At 35.6% G+C, this 19,845-nt stretch overlaps 1 protein-coding gene across 3 annotated transcripts in view; it reads left to right on the top strand.

The window, feature by feature from the left end:
* PCDH15 (protocadherin related 15) overlaps positions 1-19,845 on the top strand; it is a 721,184-nt gene that overhangs the window by 510,519 nt on the left and 190,820 nt on the right. For all 3 annotated transcript variants that reach the window (XM_074374029.1, XM_074374028.1, XM_074374030.1), the window contains exon 16: positions 17,773-17,852. In XM_074374029.1, coding sequence (XP_074230130.1) covers positions 17,773-17,852 — 80 coding nt within the window. The remainder of the gene's footprint in view (positions 1-17,772; positions 17,853-19,845) is intronic.

Here is a 19,845-nt window from a genome sequence, read left to right as displayed (position 1 = left end):
ACTTCTGAATTAATAGATCAAGAATATGTAATCTTCCTTCATATATGCACATGATTCCACAAGTTTATGGCAAAATTCAGGCAGGGATGTCTTATTTTTCCTAAAAAGGGACTTCCAATATTTTCAAAATATTTATGTTGAATAGTAAAGTATACAAATAAATATACATTTAATATGTATATAAATATGTATATTTTAACACACATTTCCCCATTTAATTCTTATAAAAACCCACTGTAATTGTGTCTACCATTATTATTATCATAATTTTACAGATGGAGAAACTGAGCCACAAAAAGTAGGTGGCTCCTTTTCCAAGCTCATTGGGTTACTAAGTTGTAGCCTAAGCCTTATGGTGAAACATTTCTGTGCTTACCCACTCTCCCTATGTACTTAAAGTATCCATGCAATTTCTCCATCTTCGATTCTTTATCCTCCTCAGGCAGTTGGGGGACTGGTACTGTTTCTACTCTGAGACCACTTTATAGTTTGGCTGATAACCATTGTTCAACATTCAAAAGTCTCCACCTGTTAATCACCCTCACCCTAACCCTGACTGCAGAGCACTGCCTATTTCACTTTCTGAATAAAGAAATATGTATGGTTCTTAAAAACAGCTTATCAATGAACTATTAGAAATAGTTGATAAGTGCATGTTTCACATAGTCCATTCTTAAAGATGGAAAATTGAAAGTTAATTGTCAGAATACCAAATCCTGTGTCACATCGATTGCTTTTAGTATCAAACAAACAAATCAAAAAAAAAATTGATTGGTTCAGAAGAATTTGATAAATCAGGGTATTTTACAAGTTCTCTTAATTGAAATTATTTGTCCTTATCGCTACTGTAATATTTCTAGATCTTTTATTTGGTTTCATTTCTAATTTCTTACTTATAAATTGTGATACTATATTGAAAGTCAGCTACCTTGACCTGCTAAAAAAAAAAAAGTTGTATCTCTTCAACATATATACAATGCATCATTTCATTTGGTCATGTTGGGGAGGAAGAAATTTTCCTTTACCTGTTTAGTTTCTTCTGGTTGGTCTGAGAATGAAATAGACATGAAATAGATTAACAGGAGAAAATTAAACAAAAATTTGATAACACTTATACATGGGAGACTCCCAGGAAAACTGAATAACTCACCAAAATGGTTGAAACCCTCATCTTAAATGCCATCTTCAACTAAAGACAAAAGGAGGTATTGGGGAAGTGGTTTGGGACTTCAAAGAGGAGGAAGGCAATTCACATGGAGGTGAAATAGCAAATGTTTGGTAAATGAATGTTTTCTGGGCCTGCAGAGGCAATGAGACCAAGGAGGAATTTTAACAAACAGATTTTACTAGGTTCCTCCCTGTCTACACATCTAGTTTATGCTGCAGTTATCTGTGCTGATAGCTTCCTTCCTAGAATAGATCCTCTACCTACGTTCTTTTAGGCAGTTAGGGGGAAGGTCAAAACTTCTTCCTGAGTTTTGGGGGCCTTAAAAATAATCAACCGAAATTAATACTCATGCCAAAGAGACATGCTCTAGGGTGACAAAGCCATTACTGTGACTTTAATGAATAGCCAATATGATTGTCTTCGTTGTCTGGAAAATGAGGAAACTGCAACTTAGAAACAGTGAGGTTTACAAGCCAGAGTAGTTTTTTCCCTCTGAGTCTTAAATCAAGCCTCTACTGTATCATGTTATTTTAGTTTAGGCTATAGAAAAACTACTATTTTTTTTTCCTGTGAGGTGGGTATGTTTTATATTACATTAGTTCCGTGTTTTCCAAAGGTTGATTTTATGGTGTTATATGAGGGTAAAAGACACTAAAGTTTGTTGAATGATATGGTTTAGTTTAATGGTCTCATGAAGAAAAAGTTACAGGAAAAAATAACTGACTTACCCTCTCTAACATAGAGGTTATAGAATAGAATATAGATTGTTCTATATATTCTATACAATCTATACATAAAATATAGATTATCTAGCTAGATAAAGCATATTTGAGTAATAAATAAATAAATAAATTCCCAGATTCTACCGCAAAGAATTCTTAGTTCTTGGTAGAATACTCTCCAAGAATCCAATCTCAACAGTCTTGGAAAAATTTACCATAGAAGTAGATAAGGATACATTTTTTGGTCCTCCAGTGTTTGATAATTCAGTGTCTTTCTTAGTTCAAGATTAAGAAAAGAAAATCCAGGAGAAAGAAGGGGAGATTGACATCTAGTTCTCCAGCTGAACAGCTGATTAGACTGGAGCTGTGCATTTACTACAAGCTCAAGGGCATTGGAAGGCGATGTCATGGCAGAGTAGGCAGTTAGCAGGAGGGCATGAACTGCTCGCTTGAAGACTTTTTTCAACACTGTAAGTAAGATGGATCCTGCCTGGGTCCATAGATCTCAGAGTTGGAGCTTTTAAGTATAAATGAAAATTAAGGGGACTGCAGCATGTGAAGAAGAAAGGCATACACATCAAGATATACAACAAGAGACCACCAACTGGGCATTCTGTAGAAGATACATCAGAATTTCTCAAGGGACCACCAATTCCTAGGATGGGTACTTGGGGGTCGCATCCTTTGATAGTGGAGTCTGTTGGTGCCAGTCCCCTTCCACTCTAATTTTGGTGCAACCTCAGTACAGGCAATTCTTTTAAGAAATAGATTTTCCCCTCTTCATCCTTTCTGCATCAGAAGGAAATTAAAAGGAAGAAAAATGAATATGAGTGAAAAGACCGCATTCACCTGATCCCAAGTCCCTAGGAACTAAATTTGATTTTAAATAATGAGGAATGCCTCATACAAATAAAAAATGAGACAATTTCACCATTGTAAGAGTTATAGGTTTAAACTGAGACATCACTGATGAAGTCAGCTACACACCAGAAATGGAGGTGATCAATGCAGTAGCCTGATAGCAGCCTGGAAGAAATAAAACCAGTTAATTTGTTATCTAGGAGTTGAGATTTCTTATTCAATCTGAGTTTAGGATAATGTAGGTCTTAGCTTTTGTACCTACAACGAAAGTACAGAGGAAGAAAATGTTTAGGAGATACCATGGAGGTGCAGACCTGTAGTATTTGGCGTTTAAAAAGATCAACTCTAGACCTGCTTCATTCCATTTCTAGATTCCTAATTGTGATACTCTCCTGCATTACTAGTTGAGGAAAGTGATAAAGCGTATTATTCCCAAGGCCTTAGCATTACTTCTACACAGCTTATTTAGGATGGAATACTTAGTTTCTTTCATACTCCTGCAAATAGTCAAAATACCCATTTATCAGCAGGAAGCTTATGCCTGACTGTAGAGAACTAGTCTTAGTTCTGACCAAGTTTTGAATCAAATGATCTGTTCACCTATTGCTAGTAAGGTGGAAAATTCAACTGCATTTTGCAAAATGGGTAAGAAACACATGCATGGGAAAGGGAGTAAAGATATGACCTTCTTTGCACACAGCCTGTTTCTATAAGGGTGAAGGATTGGGATTAGGGAAAAATAAGTGCTAGCAGTTGTTCCTTGATTTAAAATGTCTTTGTCCTTGCCCTCTATTTTTCTACTGGTTCTCTATTTTATTGGTACATGGACTTATTTCTGAAAGTGAGTGGTAGTGGAAATAATAATTTACTTGATGTAATGCCAGTGTTGATTTTTGCAAAAAGAAAGCACAGGTGTGGTAGAGCACAGGTTGACAAACTACAGCCTGTGGGCAAAGTGGCCTGTTTGTATGGCTGTGCTGGGAATGGTTTTTATATTGTTGTAAGTTTGTTCAAATATAAGCAAATAAAAATGAAACATGAAAAGAAAGAAACAAAGAATAGCATGCAGAGACCCCATGTAGCCTACAAAGTCTAAAAATGTTAATGAATTTTTAAGGAAAAAAAATTTCTGACCCTTACAGTATACAACTGAAAATCGTTTGAAAATAAACAAAACAAACAAAAAGTCTGTTATGTTTAAATAAAGTATAAAGGCGCCTCTGAAAAAGAAAAAAAAAGTAAAAGAATATTTTTGTACCCCCACAATTTAGCATTAGTTTAAACTATTAAATTGAATTAAGGGATTATTTATTTAAACTGTGTCAAAATCCTCTGTTATCTGATATGTGCCTTATATTAGCTAGTAAAAAACAGAAGCAATAATAATTAAGGTGTTATTCATATATATAAATACGTATGTTAGGTTAATACATATTTGTTAAATAAAATAACAGGGACTAATTATGCTTTGGTATATATCAAAAGACAAAATTTTAAGACCTTGGAAAACTTAAGGGAGAAGAGGGAGGTTGTTGTCTTTGGAGTAGGGAAGCAGAGATGGAATGAGAGACCATGTAATTTGCATAGCTCAGTTCCTGAAATGAAAACAAAAAATATTTTTTTTAAGTTCCTATTCTCCAAGAGGAACATTTCTGTTCTTGTTTTTCAGTTTATTCATACTAAGATTTGAGATTTTAAAAGTTAGGAAGAAGGTACTGGGCACTTGGAATAATGGATAGGAAAGTGAAATGTCAAATATGGAGAAATGGATACATTTAAAGAATATATTCATCCACTTTATGATTTTACCAGCTCTGGAGAAGGAATGATCACTTGGGATTTAGAGAACAAAGGAACATGTTGAAGTCCCAAGAGGTAGTTCACTAAGAGATCAATATTAATAATAACAGCATCAACATCTAATTTTAATTGAATGCTGCTGCCAATGAGGAACTACACCCAGCATTTGAAAACTTCCTCCTCTTTTATACTCCCAGCAAAGCAGTAACTTTTCTAATGTCAGACAGAATCCTGTTGCACAGTGGGGATTCCATCTCTAGCTTCTGACCTTAGAGGCTGTGTGCTAACCCTTTTTCTATCTGCCTTTTCTAGAGACTGAGGTTCCCTTAGTTCTTTCAGTTGTTCTCAAACTTGCAAACAGTTCCTTGGGCAGCAGAGTAGATCTACTCTCAAGGCTAATCATTCTTTTCTAAATTCTGCTTGATCAGCCTTGACTTCATTTTTTCACAGTTGCTTCTCGATTCTTCACAAAGTGAAGAAAACTGTTACACAGATAATGTCCGTTGACTCTGGGAAAAGTTAATTTAGCCACTGCTGTGAACTTCTGGTCCCATTTATCAGTGAACTGACTGGCTCTGGTAGCTTGAGCCACTTTTCTCTTCTTGGCTTCTCCTTCCTGATGACTGCAATAGCAGATTAAACAGCTCAGACACGAATAGCAGGGGAAAACAGAAAGTGGTGTGAAGCAGACCAAGAAGTAAGATGTCGCCACCTCTGGTTACCCGAGGAAAAACATGCGTTCTAGTAATGAAACTACTTGGATATGAGTTAAGATGGTGCCGTGGTGAGCTTGCAACATGCATTTTCATCTTTATCCATTTTTCTTATTTTAATAGCTTCAAAAAGCTGTAGAATTTAAATTATATGCCTCAAAGGATTATTATTTTTCATCCTGAAGGAAAATTGCAGCTGCCTTAATCTCACTACAGAATTGACCCATTTCCAGAACAGTCTGCATGACATGCACACTGTCAGGTAGTAGGCCCCTCTGCATTAACAGGTCCTGTAAGAGGTGCTAATTTGTTTTTCTGACATCTTTGAAATGTTCTAGAAGTGTTGAGGGTTCTTTCTTCCTTTTTTCCCTTGTTTGATGAATATTTCCTGTAAAATAGGGTATATTTTTCCCCTGAAGATGATGCAGGAGTTTATGATTCATGAAAGTTTTTGCAGCTGGTTCAGGTACAATGCGCATGCATCACAGGCCCTGTGCTGTAGATTTTGCAATGTCATTTATATTCTGGGGATCACTTTGGATATGTCATCTGGAGATTTGCTCCTCTGTCATCAAAGAAACTCTTTTGAGCATTTTGATTCTTTCATGTGTAACTGTATAGGCTAACACTGCAGATTGTACTAAAAGATGACTACTTCTCCTTCAGTTTTATAATATATGACTTATTCTATTTAGTAGGTGGCCTTGATTTTCCTAAGTGTGAGGAATGAAATTCTCATTTATATTTTCAATTCATGTAGTAGAAAATACATTTTCTCACCTTTCCTTGCGCTAGGTTTCAAGTGGCTCTTTCATCATTAATGTTATCTTAAAAGGATAATGTCGTAGAGAGTGTAGATGGGAAGCTGAAATACATTGGACACTGATATTGGTTGCCTGATTGCAAAGTATTATTTATATTGTATATGAAGGATGCATAGATTGATAGAAGATAGGTGTTTTACAGAGAGGGATGTTTCACAATGTCAAACAACTGTGTTTTGTGAAAATTAAATCTGATTTGTAGTGCAAATTTTTCTCCTTTAAAGCAGATGTTCTGATATGTCTATAAGTTTCAAAAAAAAGTTTGATGTCCTTGACACCATGGGATATGCATTATCTAGAGATGATTTTTCATCTCTAGGCGTACAAAGCTGTTGAAAGTGAGGAAAATGTATTTTTATGTATTCTCTAGTCACATATGTATTTTCCGTTTCCCAAAGAATAGTTTAGCCTCATGTAAATCTTCCATAGACAGCAATATGCTCAGAGGTATAAAGCCAGATAAGCGTCAGTGAGGTTAGGGAATGGAGACCCCTACATTTAAAACAGCATCTCCTAAATCTTTTTTTTCTTGACCCTTCCTTGCTTAAGAAGGAAATAAAGATGGTAAAAAAAAAAAAAAAAAATGAGATTTTGCCCCAGAACATGTGTAGGCTGTGACTTAAATGCACATTTTTAATGGAGTTAGACTTTACTATGTTCTCTAACTTACACTCTAACAAGAAGTAGGGTACATAGGAAATGGGTGAAAATTACCTTATTTTGTACTCAAAGAGAACTGATATCTTAAACTTGGTACAGTGCAAGAAATAAAGCAGTATTCTCAAGTTCTTGTGAAAATTATTAAGAACCTACAAGTAAATTAATAAGAAGAAATAGTCTTTTTCTGATATCATTGAGCATTAAACAGGGGCACTGTGGCTGGTGGGACAGGTGAACACAGGTGATGGTTTGTGGTGTGTATTCAGCCTGGAGACAAAGATTCACTGGCAAGGACGAACGTTGTATTTTGGGACCTCTCCTGCTCCACATTTTCATCAAACACTTGGATGAAGACTTACAGCCTCTCATCACACATCTACCAACCTCTCTGCACCTGTATTTATGTTTTGTTTTTAATCTTGTAATTAAAAATTAACACTCCATCTTCCTATCTAAACCATTTCCTTCACTTGCATCTTATTTCAATGCTTCTCAGGCCTCTGAAATGAAGGGTGCGTTTAAATAAATAAGTAGAAAAATGAAATAAAATACAAAAGACAAAAAGAATACAGCTTTTTTTTTTTAACTATTAGATTTAACACATATAAAATCACCCTGACAAATCACTTTAAAATTTTCTAAACTACTCTAAATTTTATTCTGGAGAAATTTACTGTACATTTCTTGTATCATCATGACCCATAATAACCACTTTGCAGAATGGCACTGCTCCATAAGTCACACTCAGGACTGGCTACAGTTTGCAAGGCTCAGTGCAAAATAAAAACACAGCACCTTTTAATTGTGTGTTCTCTGTGCTGACCCTGAAAGCATGCTGCTAGATCCTGTCCCATCTGGCCTGCTCAACGATATTGCTTGAGAATCATCTTTTTACCATCCTGCATCGTAAAAATCTCTTACTGTATCTGATTGTTTCCATCAGCATGAAAATATGCTGCAGTATCTCCCAATTAAAGACAGAGCAACAACAGCAAAAACTTCCCTTGATCCCATAAACCACTCTAGCCACTTACCCAGGTCTGTGCCTCCCTTCCCTGTGGGAACTTCTCAGATACGTTATCCACACTTACCTGGAGAAAGTCTTGGTCATTTTCTCTGTTCTCTCTTGACCCCGTTATAATCAGAATTTCAATATCAGCAATCCATTGATATGGCTCTTTTTGAGATCCCAATGCTCATTCCATTGCCAAATCAGTTCCTGATCTTACTCTTTTACCCCAAAAGGTAAAGACCCCACTTCTTGTCATACCCAAAAGATAAATTTACAGTTGAGAGACGGTGTGTTGTGTAGTGAAAGATTTTAATAGAAAATGAATAATACACCTCCAAGAACAGGAGGTGTGCTGATCAAAGGGAGAAAAAGAGGCAGTTTTTTTGTCTCCCTCTTCTCTTATACCCTCGCTTAGAGGTGGTCTTTTGACTGATTGACGGCTCTTGTACCTGGAATGCTTAGTCATGTTTGGCCCCTTTGTGCCTGTCCTTACCCATGGTGTAGACAGAAAAAAACAAAACAAAACAAAACAAAAAAAAAAAAAGTGGAGTGAGGCGCTAAACCTCAGTGTTAATTATAATACAATGATCATTGGGTCGTGTTTGGTTAAGTCCTTTCTGCAGCCGTGGCTGCCAGGTTTTAACCGGTTTCTTGCTGGCACTCATTCAGAAGTAAAGTCCCTTTATGCTGGAGGCGGACACAACACCATCTTCTGGACCATCCTCCCTCTCCTCCACCTGCCTGCCCGGTGCCCCCACTTATTTAACTACCTAACACACTCTATCCATCAGTAAGATGTGACAGAATAGATAATTCCTTTCCTATTAAATAACTTATTTATTTGACTTCCAGTACATCAGTCTGGTAGAATTTCCCCCCACCCTCCCTGGCTGCTCTATCCCAGTCTACTTTGATGGTTTCTCTTCATTTCCCTGGCTGTTAAAAGTTGAAATGCCTCAAGGCTCAAGCTTCTAACCTGGTCTATTTATAGTCACTTCTAAGATTATCTCATCTGTTCTAGTGGGTTTAAATTGTTATACGCTCATAACTTCTAATTCATATCTCCATCTTAGCTCCCTGCTCTAAAACTCTAGACTCCTATCAACTGTATGATATATATATATATATATAAAATATGATATTAAATATATATGATATTAAATAAGCATCTGTCTTAGATTGAGTTTCCAGAGAAGCAGACCTTGAGATAAAAGATTCAGTTGTAGGACATTTATTAGTGACCGTTTTGGAAATCAGCTCCTGTGGAAAGGAGAGGAAGAAAGCAGAATTAAGTTTAGGGAAAAGTTGAGCTTCAGTGCAGTCCCAATAAAGGCTTCAGCTGACTCCCCTGGAAAGCTCTGCAGCTGAAATAGCCCTTTATATAAAGGTAGGCCTTTTATATACTTGCGTCAGTGAGTCAGATGCAGGTTGCCTCAGAAAGCAACTTGACCTTGGGAAGGTAGCTCTCTTCAGAAAAGGCATTCTCTGAATAGGACCGACAGCTGAAGCCTCTCAAGAGGCAACATTTCCAACATACAGGGGGAAAATTTATTTGTCCTTTGAAGGGGGATTAGGGAGGCATATCATAATGTTATCACAGCATCTCAAAATTCAGGTATTTCATACTCGACACCCAGTACTTACTTCTCCCACTCCCAAGAAAACAACTGGTCCTCGTGCATTTTTTCCCTGCTTAGTAAATTACATCCTCAGTTGTCTGAAATCTCAAGCCAAAACCCTTCAAGCCATTTGTGACTTTTCTCTTTCTCCAAAGCCCTCTCTTATTTCCAGTCAATCCCAGAATATTTCCAGAATTTCACTATTTCTTACCACCCTTACTGCTTCCTTCCTGTTACTAGCCACCGTCAAATTCTGCCTGGATAATGCAGTAGATTTCTACTGGACTTACTCTCACCCGTTTGTGAGTCTATTCCTCACATAACAGTCAGAGGAATTGTTTGAAAAATTTTTGAAAATAGCTTCGCTTCTTTGTGAAAATCCTCCAGTGGCTTCCCAAATCACCTAGGATAAAAGAAAATGTGACCCCTACCTGACCTCATGTCCTGCTTCCCATCTTCTCAGTGATTCTATTCCTGCCCAACTGCCTCCTCGCACACTGGCTGCCCCCTGCCTCGGGGCCCATTCACTCATGATTCCCACTGTCTGAATTCTCTTTCCTCAGACATTCACGTGAATTACTTCTTCCCTTCCTGTATATTTCTGCTTGCTTTTCCCCTTAGCAAAATGGTCTTACTTGACCACCTTATAAAGAATAACAATAACCGTCTTCCCGTGCTCCATATCCACTTTCCCCTGTCTGCTTTCACCCCGTGTGCACTCTTATTTGTTATGTCACTGTGCCAAATACTACATTAGGTCCACAATGACAGACACTGTTGTATTCACCATTTTATCCTCAGTAACTAGAACAACGCTTGGAACATATACTGTGTGATCCATAAAGATCTGTTGAATGTCAGTCGGGTCTGATTTTAAGAAAGGCAAGAGCCAACGTTTCAGACAAGTGTCATCAGTCCCTGGCATTTGTGCCCTTCTTTCTATTGCTTAGCTCTGTGTAGATTGCATTTGGAGGCAGCCCCAGTAATTAAGGCATAGAGGTGCAAAAAAAAAAAAAAAAAAAAACAAAACAAAAACCTTACTCTTGATTAAATCTCAAGTGAGGACTTGGGTTAATGTAGCCTTAAGATGAGGTAATGGGGGAATGAATGGATAAAGAGTTTTCTGAAAGAAAAGATACCCAAGTCATGAAATGTTGTACATATCCTCTAGAAATTCCAAAAATATTAAAACACCATTTAAAAACACCAGCTTCCGTATATTTAGAAATGGAAGGACAAATTTCAAGAAGATTCATTTCAGTGATTCCTCCAGAGAATTTTTTACCATTCCAACAGTTTCATGCCTTTACAAAAGATTCACTGCTTTGCTTTTCCAAACTAAGATATAGGGGTAGGTGAGAGTCAGAGTAATGCAGAATTAACCAGCCCAAGATTTTAGTGGTGCCAAAATGAGACACCCAGGCTTAGAGGAAGTGGTCACCAAAGCAGTAAGGTAGAATATGAGATCCTTATCTGTCATGGAATTTTACGGACAACCATAAAGCCATTGTATGTAGTAAAAAAGCCATATTTTGGAGATCTGGGCAGGAGACATTTAAAACTGACCTTTACTCCCTATTTCTAATCTTTATTCTTATTTCTATCATGTCTCTTCTTGAAGCCATGGAGGGCTTTTTCTTGTTTTCTAGATAATTAGTCAGCTGATAATCTTTAGTCACTTTTAATTGAATTTTGTGGAAATGGGGAAGACCTACTTTCATCAGCTCCTTCTTATAAATAATTTTTCAGCAAAAGTTTATAACTATATTGGAAACAGATGATTTTCATTTACTTCATGCCAGCAGACCATAGTATGATCCAAAGAAGTTTCAATTTCTAAACTTGCTTGATAAAAAACAAAAAAAGTTGTTTTTGTTTTTTTTTTTAATTTTTAATTAAACAGAATAAGCCATTCTGTTCATCCTAAAAGTTAAATTAAAAAAAAAAAAGGATTAATTTGAAATCTGGGTTTGAATGTGAAATACTTACTTAGGCAACTATTTGAAAGCTACTGGTACTTTAATAGCAGTAATCAGCATTACCTTCAGTAACTTGGCAGTGAATGATTCTCTATGCTGTTTTGTAAGTAAACCTCAGAGTTTATTGCATGCCTTGAAGCTGTTTATTGCTTCACATACTGGCAGCTATTGTTGATTAGAGCTTAACTATGTAAATGCCATGATTTTCCTGAGATTTTGATAAATAGAAAGGAAAAAAGCAGTGTTACTGTGGTATACTCAGTAAAAAACTAGTAAGTGTCAGTTGTCTAGGAAAAACAACAGGAAACCCAGTCGATGTTGAGAAGTGCTATAGTGACTCTACGCTTAACTACCAGGAATTAGTTGATTTGGAGCTAAGAAAACAATTTATTTTAGGTAATAATAAAAAAAAAATACAGAGTATTTGCATTGGAATAGTTATTAAAGAAAACTGAAGAATTCAATATCTCTTGTTCGAGTTTTGAATACTTTCTATTTCATATGAATTCATAAAATCCCATACCAGTTTTAAAATGAAAATAAAGAAAAAGTCTTCAACTCTGTGATATTCTCCACTTATATACCTGCCTCACTCACACAAAAGAAAAAAGATTTAAAAAAAAATTCCAGATTAAGAAACATCATTCAAAGATAGAGGCAGAATTATTTAACAGTAAAAGTTGGCTTTGCGAGAGAGTTATTCTCTACCACCTGCCCCAAAATAAAAGTCGTTTATTTTGATTTTGATAAACATATGGTTAGATAGAGCACTATCTAATTTGATTGCCACTACATTTCTCCTAATTTAACCAGCGTCTGCTGGGTGATTTTGAATCAGAAGTTGCCTTTGTGGGTCCAAAAGAAAAATTCGAAGATATACCAAAAATAGCAAGTGGAGAAGACCCAGATGTTTATGCCTTTTTCTCCCTAGTTTAGCTTTATTTTTATAATCAATATATCTATATCTACGCATATACTCAAATGCAACCTTATCATACACATTATATTATTTCTTCTTAGGTAGCTTTCTTTCCTATTTTCTGTTTTTGCTTTACTCCCCGTTTGCTGTCTCCTTTCCCCCAATGAATTCTCCAGCACTTCTGCATCATATAACTCATTTTACGTGGCATGTGTCTTCTGGTATTTTTCCATCATATCATGTTCATTAATAATTACATAAGTCACAGAGGTATGTATGTGTATGTTTACATATTCACACAGACGTGATACACATATACGTTTTGCCATTGTCATAAATGTACATGTATTTTATGATAATTTTTCTTCTAAAATATTACACATTTACAGAAAAAAAAATGGAAGAATAGTACCAGAACATTTGAGGATGAGTTAGGTTACTGGCATGAAGTCCCATCACTACTAAATACAATTTCTGATTTCTGTAAAAAGCGTAGTCTCCTATGTGCAACCACAACAGAACCGTTCAAATCAGGAAGTAACTTTGACACATTCCTAACCTTCTGACTCCATTCAGCTTTTGCCAGTTGCCCTAATAATGTTCTTTACAGCAAAATGATTCAATTCAGGATAGCATGCGACCTTTAGTTGCCATACCTCTTTACTTTCTTCGATCTGAAAGAATCCTTCTTGATTCTTTTGAAGATGGCAGTACAACGTGCATGAATCACAGGTCCTGTGCCATAGATTTTTGTAGCGTCATTTTTTTTCTTCTGTAAATATAATTGATGGATAAGACAAAACTGTATCACTACACTTCCTACTGCCTTTATTGCACTAAACTTACCCTCTCGGGCACAAAAAGTGCAAAGGTGAGCCTGCACTGTAAGTACTAAGGCATTTCAGTAACAAAGCAGCAAACAGATATGCCTTCATGGAGCTTACATTCTACTAGGAGAAGAAGAAAGTTAACAAAGTATATAAATGAATGGTATAGAATTTTAGAAGGTGGTAGTGCTATGTGGGAAAACACAGGAGGGGAAACGGAGAGGAAAAACATGGGTGACTGGACTGCAGTTTGATCAGCGATGATTTCAGTGAGGTGGCCTTAGCAGAGTTGAAGAAGCTGAGAGGAAGAACCATGTGGGTATCTGGGGAAGAGCATTCCAGGTGCAAGTGTGAAGACCCTGAAGTTCAGGGCAGCCTGGTGTGCCTGAGGAAGAGCAGAGATACTAGTGGGTCTGGGCTAAAGTAAGTGAGGGGGGAAAATAGTAGAATTGATATCATCAGGTGACGGAGGTGTGGAGATAACTATTAACAGAAGAGTTTGAGTAGAGAAGTGGCATGAATAAACTTAAAATTTTAAAAGATCATTCTGAATTCTCTATTGTGAACAGTCTATGGTGGAGACATGTGAGAAATTTTGGAAATTAGGATTTTATTTCAGTAGTGCAGACTAGGCTTGGAGTGATATTTCTGGAAATGGTAAGAAGTGAGTTCAGTCTCATATTTTGTGGGTGGAAACTATAGGATTTCTTAATGATTGGATGTGGGAAAGGAGAGAAGTTAAGTTAAGAATGGCTACTAATATATGGCCTGAGCAACTGGAAGGACTGAATTTCCATTAACCACAATTAGAAGAATGTCAGAGGAGGAGGAATTCGATTTTGAACATACTTCATTTGAAATGTCTTTTGGCATCTCATTGAAGCTATTACATAGGCAGCTGAGTATGAACTTGGGAAAGAGGTATTGGCTAAAAGTATAGATTTGAAACCTTGAGTATTTAATGTTATTTAAAACTTTGATTGGATGATGTTCTTAAGGGCGTAGCTGTAGAAGACATCCAAAGACTGGTTTTAAGGTGCTGAGGAGAAGAGGAGCACCAGGAATGCAGACCTAGAGTAATACATACCCTGAAAACTAAGGGGGAAAAATGTATCAAGGAGAAAGGAGCGATCAGTTATGTCTAATGTGACTCATAGGTCAAATTATAAACAAGCAAACAAAATGAAGAAACAAACAAAAAAACACAAGGATTGTGAACTTAGTGATTTTACTAATGTGGAATTTGTTGGTGATGTTGAAAAAAGCAGTTTCAGGGCAGTTGTGGGAAGATTGGAAGTATGATTGAAGTGGTTTTTAAGAGAAAATAAGAAGAGAACAACTAGAAAAAGTGGAATGCAAAATTCTTCCCCCAAATCTGGCCCTAAATAGGAGATCAGACAGCACATTATCAGTAACAAGAGGGAAGATGTAGTGTGTGGTTACAAGGTGGTGTGTGTGTGTGTGTTTGTATGAAATTTGGGGGGTTTTCAGAAAATTGCTTTAATTTTCTCAGTGAAGGACTAATCAGGGTCACAAGTTGAGAGTAAAGACAGAGTAGGGTAAGTCGGAGACCTGAGGAGAAAGTGTTAAGTAATCATTATAGGAAAGAGGGAGAGTGAAAGAACTAGCAAAATGTAGTATAAGTAGAGGAACAGAATGAAAGACCTTAGGGCACGCTCGTGTATTATAGTGTCATTCTAGATTGGTTGCGTTTTTAAGTTTCAGATATGCTATATTTACATATTATTTATCATAGTGTTTATACTTTTTTTTAAAACATTGAATAAACTGACTTTACATAAATGACATACTTTCAAAAAGGAAGTTTTATATCAGAATCACAAATGACAAAACAACACTTCTTGGAATAAAAAAAGTATAGACTAATTCATATTAAAATATATTCATGAACATTATCATTTTGTTAAAGGGCCAACAATTTAATGCCAGGAGTGCACACACGTTTTTAGAAACACTGCTATCCTGAATTGAAAGCTTCAGTTCTTGCTCTCAAGCAGTTTAATAACATAAATCAGAACTCGTTCCCCTAAGTGAGAAAAGAGAAGACCATCTAAATCCGTTGATTTTATCTATTTTAAAATCCCTAAAGGCAGATACTGTGTGTTAATGCCCTGCAAAATGTGTAGAATCATTCTGGGTACATAAGGTGCACTCTACCAGATGGTATTTGATGGCTGCGTTCATTTTTAACATGAACAGAATATCAGTTTAGAGAAGATTTGTTTTCTTTAAAAAATTCCCATTTTCCAGTGTCTAAGCTTATTGCTCATTTACATAAATCCTTTTGTGTTCCTATGGGTAGTTCTGAAAAATGGGTGTCTTGAATTTAGATGTAATGGGTAATCTGCTTGAGCAGACTAGAAAGAATAGTTGCTTTGATCTTTAAAGATAGTCTTTGTATGTCAAGGGAAAAATAAAGGAAAAATTAGCTTTATCTTAGTTCAGATGCTGTGAAACATGTATCAGCAAACTGATGACTGAATTCCATTACTTACTAGTTATCCCAAGCAAGCAGCATCCAATCATGTAACTGGAGGTGTTAAAACTCAGGTGGTTTACCTGAGGCCAAATAGAACGGGAGCTAGTCTTCCACTTGCCTGCTATTCCTCTAACTCACTAGGCATGTTCCCACCTCACGGCCTTTTCGCTTGCTCTGCCCTCTGCCTGGAGGGCCCTTCTCCACTTTTACAAGTGTTTGCCGAAAGTTTACATTTTTCCTGTAGCTTTCCTGGTAACCTACGTGTAAGTGTAAGCCCTCACTCTGCCCTCCCTACATGTCCTCTGGAATTATTTTTTATTTTTGTAGCACTTATATGGATCAGAAAACCATGTATTATAGAAATACGTGTTAATTATATATGCAATTGATGTATATAAATTACATTATAATTCTATTATGTATAAATAATGTATAATTATATGTAATATATTCTATATAAATAATATAGCCATATATTAATTAACTATTTTGTTTTTTTCTCTGCTCCCCCTACTACAATGTAAGCTGCTCAAAGGAAGCATTTTTGTCTGTGTTGTTCACTGTTGAAGTTCCAGTGTTTAACAGTGTAGATATTCAATAATTATTTGTTGAATTAATCAGTGAATACTGAAGGTGTTACTGTTAACTTCTTTTTGAAGTTAGGTATCTTGCCTGAGAAGAAATAGTACAGCCAGGGCTGGAACCCACGTGCCTGGCTCTGGGCAGTAAACACTATGATAAGCCCAGGGAAGGTGACTGCTACTGTACCTCTCTCAGATCTTGAATAAAGGGCTCATGTTGGACTTGACTGATCAAGAATAAAGACACAGAACATGTTTTTGCACTAAAATGTTTTGAGTAAATCCTATCTGTTATATTATGGGAAAATATTAAATCTACACTCCTTTTTTTAAGATGAAATGGTTACTATTATCCTTAGATAAAAAGAGATACATCTTCCAATTAATTATATAGAACTTTAATTGCAATGGTGAGAGAAAGAGTAATGTAATTGAAGTCTTTGGCATTTCCCATTTGCTATAAGGTTACTGCAAGGCTTACATGAAGTAAGGCATGCAAATACAATTTTTGACTTATAGTGAGTAGTTAATAAATTTTAAGTTAAGGTTTCACTAAGAAAGGTCATATATAAATTTCTCCCCATCATTTAGAGAATGTTTTTTCATATATATAAAAATATATTTTAAAAATGTTTTTAGAAATACATTTAGGTCACTCATATGTATATTATCAAATCTTAATACTCCAAGAATCATTTTTTCTATTGACTTTTTCCAATTATTAGGCATTATCTCTCCCTTTAGATGTTGTCAAATATAGGTGTGTGGTATTTATGCAAGTGCTAAGACCAGTAATAGATAGATTTCCAAACTCTGATCTCAATAGCACCACTCCACCTTGTTTAGTTGACTGAGAAATTATGAATGCTCCCTAATTACTACACTGTTTGCTACAGATCCTGAAACAACAACAAAGATTAGCTAAACGGATAAAAAGAAGAAAACAATCAAATAAGGATTTTCTTATAAATCCTGGGTCTTCAACATTTCCAATAAGGGCACAACCTCACATAAGAATGCAGTACCCAAATTATTGGCTCTCACAATCCTTAAAAGTTTGAGGTATTTAAATTGTCAAACAAAACTGAAGAAATATTTCAAGGTACCTCAGGGATTGAAAATAACTAATTTGGGTGAAAAAAAAAACACAGAATCCTCTAGGAATTCCTCTCTATTATTATTTTAGTAACTTAACAAAATAATAACATATAAATAAACAAAATGATACATTTGTTTAAATTGTTCATATGAAATTAAATGCATAAACCATAGGAAAAATCATTGCTGTATTTCCCCATCAAGTAGGACTATGTATACATTCAAAAGATACTATTCTTATTCATTGCTACTACTCTCAGATGAGATGAAATGACAGAACTGCTAGGGTAAGATATGAAGTTCTGTATTTTACATCTTGCCATTAGCCCGTGTTTTAGTCTTTATTCTTTATGGTATCTTGGATCTTCTGTACTGTTAGTTTCAAGCTTCTAAATTACACTGTACTGAAGAGAAGCTGACTTTATAATAATCATTCTTAATATAATAATTTAATTATTGCTTGATTTAAATTATTCTTTCTTTCTGAAGGCAACTGATCGAGAAGGAGATCCAATAACATATGCCATTGAGAATGGAGATCCACAGCGAGTTTTTAATCTTTCAGAAACGTGAGTTAAAAATAATTACTAATTTTCTTTTTCTTTTTAAAATGTTAAGCAATGTACTGGTAGCAAGAGAACAGACTTCTAATCAGAGACTTTCAGCTGTTTATAGTTTTATTTTACTTTTTTTTTCTATGAATGCTAATGAGAGGTGGGAGGGGATCATTCTGAATCCAGAAATCATACCCAGGAGACTATTTATTTATTCTAAACATTTTTACTAGGTAAAATCCACTGAGGTGGAAACATTTCATTTGCAGGTATAACCTGGGATTAATTAGATCCCTTTAAAGTTATCAGCTACTCTTAATAACAAGGGTATTTCTACAAGGAGTAACTTGGCACTAAATTGTTCATTCACAGGGAATTTTGTAAGGCAAAGTGTATTCAGATGCATTTAAGGTGCCGCCAAAGTCCATTTTTCAATTTCTGTGTAATGTAGACGTATTCTACAAAAGCTGAGACAAAAATATTTCATGTCCATTCTAAGCCTTTATATCTGTGTCATTCTACTCACCTCTCTGAACTTATCAGAGATAATGTTAATCATAACTATGGAGAAAACTGGCAGCAGGCAGTGAGGAGGGATTGAGGTTTGCTTTGTTTCTCATCTGTGATAGCAGAGTAGATGTTCTGCTGTCACATGGGGCTGGTTGTCAGAGATGTTCTTGATGGCTCTCTGATGTTTTCAGTGTTGTCATGAGTGGTTTTACTCCCTGAGGAATGGAAACCTAAATGTGGCCTATGATTATAATCTGAAAAATCTGACAAATTAGCCAGGCACTCAGGAACATGTGGTATGTAATGCCAAATCAGGGTGAGCCATTTGTGGTTGCTTGATCTTGTAAGAAACACCTTCAATTTCACATTGACTAAGATGGTACAGTCATGAGTTTGTATGGATGGAAACAGTGTTTCCCAGACTTTTAGATTTCACAGATGAATAAGCTGTCATTTAAAAAATGGAAAGACTTGAGTATTTTGAATTTCCCCCTATAGGTTCATACAAATCATAAATTAGCTGTAATTGACAATCATTCTTAAAGAAAGAAAACTTTGTAGAAGGGATATTTTACCAGTAATCAAGACCAGCATTGTGTGGTACTGACTGGTATGATAGATTTCTAGATCACTAGGACAAACTTCAGCATCCAGAAATAACCACGATATTTATGGCCCATCGATTAAAAAAAACAAAAGGCCTAAGACAATCCAATTAGGAAAGAATAATCTTTTCAACAAATGAAGCTAGGGCAGCATGCAAAAGAATGAAATTGGATCTGTTTCACGCCTCTTTGTGATGTTTTAATTTGTAAAAATTACCTCAAAGTGGATCAAAGACCTAAATATAAGATATATAACTTAGAAGAAAATACATAATTAAATCTTCATGATTTGGATTAGGCAATGCTTTCTTAAGTATGGCACAAAGAACAAAAGTGATTAATGAGAAGACTAATAAGTTGGACTTCATTGAAATTTGAAAAAAAAATTAATTCAAATGGCACCATCAAGAAAGTAAAAGACAACTCCACAGACTGAAGGAAAATATCCTTAAATAATGTGTATGATAAGGGACATATATCAAGCATATACATAGAACTATTACTACTCAAACAAATAAATAATTAAATAAAAATGGATAAGAATTTGAATAGACATCTCTTGGAAGTTAACATGAATGTCCAAAGAGCACATGGATTACTAGTCACTAGAGAAATGCAAATTAAAAATCATGAAATACCGCTTGACATCCTCTTAGAATGGCTATAATGAAAAAGAAAGGAAATAACACATATGTGGAGATATCAGAATCCTCATTTATTTCTGGCAGGAATATAAAATATACACTCTGGAAAACTGTTTCTCATATGCTCTGAATGTTGAACACAGTTACTCTTAAAGGCTAAGGGCTAAAAAAGAACCTGAGAGTTATTTCTGCCCCTTGTTAGAATTTTATCTGAGAATTTTGTATCTTCACTGGTATTTTTATTTCTTT

The sequence above is a fragment of the Camelus bactrianus genome, chromosome 11, assembly GCF_048773025.1.
Source record: "Camelus bactrianus isolate YW-2024 breed Bactrian camel chromosome 11, ASM4877302v1, whole genome shotgun sequence".
Classification (NCBI taxonomy): domain Eukaryota; kingdom Metazoa; phylum Chordata; class Mammalia; order Artiodactyla; family Camelidae; genus Camelus; species Camelus bactrianus.
The sequence above is the reverse complement of the archived record's forward strand: the minus strand, read 5'-3'. Positions and strand labels throughout refer to the sequence as shown.